Source organism: Limulus polyphemus, unplaced genomic scaffold, assembly GCF_000517525.1.
Source record: "Limulus polyphemus unplaced genomic scaffold, Limulus_polyphemus-2.1.2 Scaffold1449, whole genome shotgun sequence".
NCBI classification, from domain to species: Eukaryota; Metazoa; Arthropoda; class Merostomata; order Xiphosura; family Limulidae; genus Limulus; species Limulus polyphemus.
The window spans coordinates 162,154-171,346 of NW_013667059.1; the positions used below are offsets into that span (position 1 = coordinate 162,154).

At 30.4% G+C, this 9,193-nt stretch overlaps 1 protein-coding gene across 1 annotated transcript in view; it reads right to left on the reverse strand.

The window, feature by feature from the left end:
- Nucleotides 1-501: 501 nt before the first annotated feature.
- The window catches only part of LOC106463628 (calmodulin-regulated spectrin-associated protein 1-B-like), a 52,008-nt gene continuing 43,316 nt past the window's right edge, over nt 502-9,193 (reverse strand). The window contains exons 13-15 of the mRNA XM_022391166.1: nt 6,613-6,971; nt 4,200-4,363; nt 502-1,361 (exon numbers count right to left, since the gene is read on the reverse strand). Coding sequence (XP_022246874.1) covers nt 1,229-1,361; nt 4,200-4,363; nt 6,613-6,971 — 656 coding nt within the window. The 3' untranslated portion in view covers nt 502-1,228. The remainder of the gene's footprint in view (nt 1,362-4,199; nt 4,364-6,612; nt 6,972-9,193) is intronic.

Below are 9,193 nucleotides of genomic sequence, written 5' to 3' on the forward strand. Positions count from 1 at the left end.
ATAATTCAGGTTAAACAGAACATAATTCTGGGAAACAGCTGCATTGTAATCCAGGTTAAACAGATCATAATTCTGGGAAACAGCTGCATTGTAATCCAGGTTAAACAGAACATAATTCTGGGAAACAATTGTATTTGTAATCCAGATTAGAAACCAAACGTTTTGTGAGAAAGATATATCTGTAAATTAAACTCCACATAATTGACAGAAACAATTGTATTTGTAATCCAAATTAGAAACCAAACGTTTTGTGAGAAAGATATATATCTGTAAATTAAACTCCACATAATTGACGGAAACAGTTGTATTTGTACTCCAGACTGAACATGACATAATTATGGAAGAAAGCTTTGTCTGCAATCTAGATTAAGGTTAAAGTAATTGTTAGTTAACAGTTTTACCTGTATTCCAGGTTAAATTTGATTTATCTGTTGTATACAAAAATATTGTAAAAAAGCATTTGACAATTAATAGTGCTATTAAATGTAACAAATACCAGTCTTTTAGTAAAAAATCAATTTATTTTCAGCCATGAAAAAAGCTCCTGAGCAAAGTACACCAAATATTCTAAAAAAAAAAGATAAGTCTTGTTTAAATTAGTGACTAAACAGTATTTGGACTAACAGAAAACAAATACTATTCCATCAACAAAATAGAGTCCAGGTTAGCCTTAAATAAATCTATGGTAAGGTGAAAGGGTTGGGTGCTATCAGAAAACGATTATATTTATATATATACACACATACATACAGTCTCTTAAGTTGGTCCATTTAAAGATTAGCTCAGATTAACTTATCACATACACATCAATAAATTCCTTCCCACTTGAAAAAAAACAGCACCACTTAGCTAGATATTAGTCAAACTTCACCTGACACAAAGTACCTGGTCTATACTCAGGTGCAAAAAATCAAGGTCACTTTTAAACATGTGATCAGTGCTGGTATAAGGAAGTCAATTTTTAAGTACACAGTCTGGCTATAATCAGACACATACACAATGTAAAAGATTAAGAATCCCATATCTAATGGAATGCAGCAGTAAAGAATCAGAAGCTGAATGTTAGCAATAGCACTGAATCACAAAATTGTCAGTAGAAGATCCTGGTACACGGAATGTCAGCTCTGACTCATTATTTACAAAGCCTATATCACTAAGTAAATTACTTATGGTATCAGACACTGGTAACATCTCACATAAGTGAACCTTGGCACTTGGTGGTCACCAGTTAGAGCAAGTCTTTCTTCAGAGGAATGCCTTTCTTTCCCTGCCAGATGCTGTTGTGTATTGTCACGGCATCAATAGTTACAGTCAAGTGTTTGGTGTGCACTTGAGAAAAACACTTTCCTCCTGAGTTATACCTGAAATAAATAATGAATAAATGAATAAATAATGAATCTGTACAGTTATCTATGCACTTCCTTCCAGAGTTGAACCTGAAAAAAATACTGAAAGTGTATAGTCTATTTTGGACAAATAAAACCAATTATCCATGCACTTTTTTTATGTTATACCTGAAACAGCAGTTAATCTGTTCCTGGTCAGTAAGAATACTACCAATATTGTAAATCAGTAATCTCATAATCATTAAGTGTACATAGCACAAGAACCAATACAAACAAGTTAGAAAACAACAGTTTATCCTGTGTGTTTGGATCTTAAATTCTGGCACAGATAATTAATTATTTAAAGTTGGTAGTTATTTCAAATTAAGTTAAATCTTTTGAAAATTAACACATTTGTGGGGAAAGTGATTTCTCTAATTATGCAATAGGAAGGTAAAGCCTCACTGTGAACCCTGTCTTAGATACTGATCATTTTATGGCTTTATGTTATGTTTTATGGAAGAATGACCACATTAACTGCTTTCTCTTGTGTACCGCCAGTGGTACATGACGTACTGTCTTTACCTATTTAAACTTTGGCCGTCATAAGCCACTGGTGGTGCACATTATGATTTAAATAATAATAATAATCACATGATCATAATATTTAATATTTTTTCAGAATAGTTTTTCCTTTTTTTAGAAGAGTTATGAATATTTCACAATCTTGTAAAAAGGGACATCAGATAAAATATTTGTGGATGACACTAGTTCAAGGATTGTGATTGGAGGCCTACAATGTGCTTAGAATGTCTCAATAACAAACATAAATGAAAATTAAAAGGAATTAAATTATTCATTGTCTATCCTTTTTTTTTCCAATTTTCATAAAAGGCTTTCTAAAAAAAACAACATCTAATTTGTTTTTTGCTCCACCTAGTCACTATGAACATTTTATTTCCATTTCATTTCTATTCTTATTATATTACAGTTTTCATAACAGTTTTTCTGTTCAAGAAATAAGTCTCAATTAGTTTGTTCTTTTCCTTTAATTACTCACAATGAACAATTTTATGCCAATCTCTAGACGTAAAATAAAAAGTGATTTAATTATGTAGCTTTGTTTTATTTCAGTTGTCCTATCAACATGGCATCAGTGCTCCACCAGTGGTACATGATGGAAGGCGTGGATTTATTACAGCCATCCATACAAAACAAATACTTTCATATAGAACTTTGGAGATATGAGGTGCAATTATATCTTATGGTGCTGTGTACCACGGGTGGCTCACAAAGTCTAACAGAAACATGAAAATGTACCACCGGTGGCACATGATGTCGTGAACTTGTTAAGTTTTAATATATCAGTTTTGCTGAACAATGTTTGGTTATCTTAACAAATTTCAAACTGATACCCTAATAAGAGAACAAATAATAAATTCTAGATTGGCTAAATAAATCAAGAAAAAAAAATACATATTTTGAATAAAAATCAAAATGACAAATCAGGCATTGAAAATATGTATATAATGTATATTTAGTACTTAATTTATCAGTCTACCTCATGATGGCTTACTAAATTCAACAAATAAACCATGAAGCAACCACTTTGATAAAATAAAACTGCCATAAATGCTTTACTCATCACAAGTAAAATTGTAGAACTCTTAAAAATATTCATTTCAACAAAACATGTAACTAAAAACCACAAGCACTATCACAGTGTTCAGTTGGAGTTGAAACTTGGTAAACTTCCAAGTCAAATCATATAATTAAACACCACAAGCACTACCACAGTGTTCAGTTGGAGTTGAAACTTGGTTAACCTTTATCTATATGTAAAACCAAATAATTAAACACCACAATGTTCAGTAAGAGTTGAAACTTGGTAAATATCTATCTATGTAAGACCATATAATTAAACAACACAAGCACTATCACAGTGTTCAGTTGGAGTTGAAACTTGGTAAACTTCTATCTAAGTAAAACCATATAATTAAACAACACAAGCACTACCACAGTGATCAGTACGAGTTGAAATTTGGTAAAACTATCCATATACAACCTTATAACTAAACACCACAAACAATACTGTGGTGTTCAATAAGAGTTGAATCTTAGTAACTCTTTATATATATATTTTGAACACCCATTTGTACACTTCCCAACATGTACAATGTATGCCAAAAATGGTAATAAAGTTGTTTTATTTAGATTTTAGAACACTGTTTAATTTATAATGTCTTACTCTTAAACAAACATTTCAATTGGTTTTGATTGTCTTCATAATATTTTCCTCAGTACAAACTGTATAATAACTTTTGCCTCGTCCTGTACGTAACTATCTATATACAGTTGATCTTGTCACTACAGGTAACTATGCCAGTTGAATTTACCTACAGAACTTGATAAAATCATAATTATCTCAAAATCCCAACTCTCTCACTCTGCTTATGTAAATTGTTTATGTGAAGATGAAGCAATTATACTTTAAAATGTAAAAGTTGGAAATACACTACTCAACATATTTGTTTTATCTTATCTCATATTTTATCTCCTTCATACACTAAATTGTTAGTTCTATTTGCATGCATTTTTTCATTCAATATTAAAAAATAACCAAAATATTGATATATTACATTACTTATGACTTAAGTGAAACAAACACATCAATTCTAAGACTGATTATAGTTTTGGTGGAAAGTGGTACTTTACATTTTCTGCATAACATCACTTTGAAAAATTATGTTAAAATGCTTATATTCACTGAGGTAAAAAGACTAAAATATCAAGAAAAGGTCAATGAAATGACACTCCTGTGTTCTGATTCATTTTTAAAATTCATAACTGATAAAGAGGGAAAAACTAGCTCACTTGTAAAACCCATTCATCATGGGATCAGTGAGGATCTTAGGTCCTGTTCCATAGAGTTTTAAAACTTCTTCTCGATCTGGGTTGTACGAGTAGATGGATCGGAACTGGCAACCAGAGTCTCGAAACAATATTAAGAAGTGTTTGCTCTCAGAATTGTTAATAGCCTGAAATCAACATGTAGATAGTATAATAACAATAAAACACTGTCCATCCTATACATAACTACATACTCCTCAGGATTGTTAGTTGGCTGAAATCAACATGTAGATAGTATAATAACAATAAAACACTGTCCATCTCTATACATAACTACGAACTCCTCAGGATTGTTAGTTGGGTGAAATCAACATGTAGATAGTATAATAACAATAAAACACTGTCTATCTCTATACATAACTACATACTCCTCAGGATTGTTAGTTGACTGAAATCAACATGTAGATAGTATAATAACAATAAAACACTGTCCATCTCTATACATAACTACATACTCCTCAGGATTGTTAGTTGACTAAAATCAAAGTCTATAATAACAATATAAAACAGCTTTCTTTTTATGAGGTATCCATTTAATTATTGAACATATATAATGTATTGAAACAGCTACTTGTGGGATAACAGATTGATTTGGGTACTATGTTTCATCTCTAACAGTGAGACATGATCACATACAACATTCAGATTACAAATACATTCAATCAAGTAAATGTCTTTATGATGATACCACCTCCATCTATGGTATTTAATAGCTTATTACAAATATAAAAATGCTCCTGTTGATGTTTTATTTATATTAGGTTTCTAACTCTGATTCTTAGTGCTTTGAAACGTTTTTCTTTTGTTTGGGTAGTTCTCTACATTCAATACTTTAAATTTTTTTTGTGTTGTTTTTAATCATGTGTTTATTTATATTTTACTCATTTTCATTTCTAATGTTCCTTGAATTTGGTCATCATCTTTCTACCTGCTTCTCCTATATAGAAAATTTCACAATCTAAACATTCTATTTTACATACACTGTACCATTGTCATATTTTTCATTATTACACAACTATGGCAGAAAACTGTTAGTATTGGTTTAGTTATGATTTTATATTTTGTGTTTCATTTGTATTTTTGGCTTCATATGTTCCACAAGTTAATTAATTTTTCACTAATAACATTTAAAAGTGATATCTTTCCATAAATAAATTTTTTTCTTGCTGTTCTCTTGTTTTGTCCACTGTTTTCTTGGTTGCATTATTAATTAGATTTGAATGGTATTCATTTTTTGTTTTCCATTTTCTTTGGTGCACATAGTCTCATTACACGAGTTTCATCATGTCTTCTAACAGTGAATTTTCAAACTAAATATTTTTCCCCCTTACATTCATGTTAGGATGTTTATACAACCATTTTCTTCTTTTCTGTTGTAAACTTTATGTTAATTTGTTCAAAAAACCAAATCATTTCTTCTCCCTTAAAGTCACATCACATCTCAACCAGAAATATGGTTGAAACAAAGTTGTGTGGACTTTGTCTCTATGCTTATGAAGAACAATGATGCTAATACTGGAGATAGTGAGCATCCAAATCCTCTCTCTCCAAACATTAAACAGTTATTAATTCCTAATTCCATATCTTGTAATTGTATTTTTATAAAACACAAATTCAATGTAAAAACTAAAATCATAACTAAACCAAGAACTAATATTCCAAAAATTTCAACTGAAGTTATATAATAACAAAAAATATTGCAATACTACAGTACATAAAATACAATGTTTATACTGCAAAAGTTCCTATATAGGAAAAGCAGGTTCAAAACTAATGATTCGCTACAAGGACCATAAACAATGAAAAAAAAAATTAATTAAATGAACATATGATCGAAACAAAAATAAAGTTCTAAAATGTAAAAGTATCAAATGCAGTGAAAAAAAAGCAAAAAGAAAAATTTGGAAGCACTAAAAATTAGCATTAAAACCTAACATGAATAAAACATCAAAAGCACCCTTACATTTGTATTAAGTTAGATATGTTAAAAACCCAATGGAGCTATTGTCCTCGTAAACACAATTATCTGTTATGATGCATTTCTAATCTGAATGTATTTGTACTTTGAATGTTGTAGGTGATCATGTCTTACTCTCAGAGGAAACACTGTACCAAAATAACTCTGTTATTCCATAAAAACTATTCAATATTTGAATATAAAACTACATACTGCCAAGGATTGATAATATCCTGAACATGTATAATATAAATAAAACATTGTTTATCTTTATAACTTAATATAAAACTACATACTGCCAAGGATTGATAATATCCTGAACATGTATAATATAAATAAAACATTGTTTATCTTTATAACTTAATATTCTGTACATCTGTAACCTATTTATGTACATCTGTATTTTTGTAATTTATTTACCTCTAACACCTTCTTCTTGGTATCTGAATTGACAGCACCAGCTAGTACCGTGTTAATAGCATTTATGATAATTCCCCTATTTGACTTAGCTGTGGGTTTTACAAAGAGCTTTGGGCCTGAGAATTCTGATGTAAATGCTGATGAAGAAGTTGAGCCAGCATCAGATGCCCCATCGCTCGGAGGACCCGATCCTCTACTACGGCCACTTGGTATACCTGGTGGGAGTGAAGGTGGCGGTTGACTTGGAGAGGTTGGATGCCTAGAACCATAATAATAGCCATGACTGGGGCTAGGACCTTGCCTTCTTGGAAGAACACCGTAGCCATACAAAGAGTCAACATCATCCTGGTTCAGACCTTCTACAGGGATTAGCAAGATTTATAGCAAAAATTTAATTTTATGCTTATGTCATCATCAGAAACCAAATTAAATAAAAAAGAATCCACTCCTAAGGCAATCACAACAATGTGCATGTGGAAAAACTAACAATCCAAGAAGGATTAGAAAAAATTAAAGCCTCAGCATATCGGTATTAAAGGTACTATCAAAAATAGATTCTCAAGAATTAATTATAAGTGCAGAAAAGCAAAGTATCATTGAAGTTAGATAAACAATACTCTTTCAATAATAATCAGTAAATCCAAGTTAATGCAATAATAAAGAACATTATTTAAGGATTCATGATACTAGTAGGACAACAAACTAATACCTGAAATATGTTAATAAAACTTATTCAAAAACACTCCACTTAATAAAAACTTATGCAACAATAAAAAACATCACTTCTATAGTACTAGTACTAATACAACAATACAACATAGTAACATTCAAGTTAGATTAATAATACTCATTCAAACACAATGACAGTCCACATTAAGAAGAACTAATGCAACAATAAAAATAATTTAAGAATTAATAGCATAAGCATAACAATAGACTAACACCCAATAAGATGTGTAGTGGGGTGAGAAAATGTGGGCATGATGTATCTGTAATTTGTTTAGCCGGAAAAGTGTACCACTGCTATTACAAATAAATTCCCCCTTACACAGTTAAACGTGTTCTGGCACTTCTTTACTTAACACTACACCACTTCACTCACGGTTGATTAGTAATACTTATTCAAACACAATCAGGGCCAAATTAGTAAAATTGATGCAACAATTAAAAACATAAGTTAAAGATTAATAGTAATATCACAATAAAATACCATCCAAGACAAGTCCTGAAATATTAAAAACACTTATAAAATAAGTGATATTATCAAATAAGACAAAATAATAAAGCACAATATATATAAAATGTTATTCAATAAAACTAACACATACGGTAGAATCTCAAGGATTAATAATACCTCATAATATTAACACTACCATCCAAGGCAGAACCACAGTAGGTCGAATGCAAGATACCAATGACACTAATGCAACAATAAAAATAATAAACAAGGCAAAATCTCAAGTATCAAAATGTTCATAGAAAAATAAATAAACAAATCTTGCAAAGGAGGAACTTATGTATTACTAAATATTCTTAGCACGTTTTTATAGAACAGCAAATATTCATTAAAAGTAGGATGGCAAAAAGCAACAACATTCACGAAAAGTAGAGGTCATATCATCTGCTAAGTCGGAAATAATAATACTATATTATGCACATTATCAAGAATGAATGTACTTAATAAACAGTATCAGCATATTTCGAAATAAGATTAAAAAATATAAATTGAATAATACATAATTCATGAACGTTTCTAAGAAATTAATAATATTCAGAGCTAAGTGATTTAAATATCTATCATTACTCGTAACACAATATAAACACATTTGAAATGTTTAACTGTAAAACTAAAATGATACCCATGATGTACCTAACAATTCAATGTACACATATCTCATCACTTTCCACTTTTTAAACTCTCAGACATTGCATAAAATCACTGCAGTTACTTAAATACTTTATTTTGAGTTCCAAAATATTGTTCATATCATGAATATCTGATATTCTTGACAAGTTATTAATAAAAGAAGCATACAGCTTTTCCTATAGAACAATTTTAACAGTACAGATAAATGTAATATTTTTAATTCAAGAAAAAGCTACCAAAAGAACCTTGAATGTGCGTCAAAACCCAAGTTTTCTTTATTTCTGGAAATAGTACATCGATTCTGCAGTTGACTTTAACTGTTGAGACCGTACTTCAAATACAGACAACAAGTCGTTCTTTATTTCAGACAGTACTTCAAATATGGACAAGTCGTTCTTTATTTCAGACAGTACTTCAAATACAGACAAGTCATTCTTTATTTCAGACAGTACTTCAAATACAGACAAGTTGTTCTTTATTTCAGACAGTACTTCAAATACAAACAACAAGTCTTTATTTCAAACAGTACTTCAAATACAAACAACAAGTCTTTATTTCAAACAGTACTTCAAATACAGACAAGTCATTCTTTATTTCAGATCGCTCGGAGGACCCGATCCTCTACTACGGCCACTTGGTATACCTGGTGGGAGTGAAGGTGGCGGTTGACTTGGAGAGGTTGGATGCCTAGAACCATAATAATAGCCATGACTG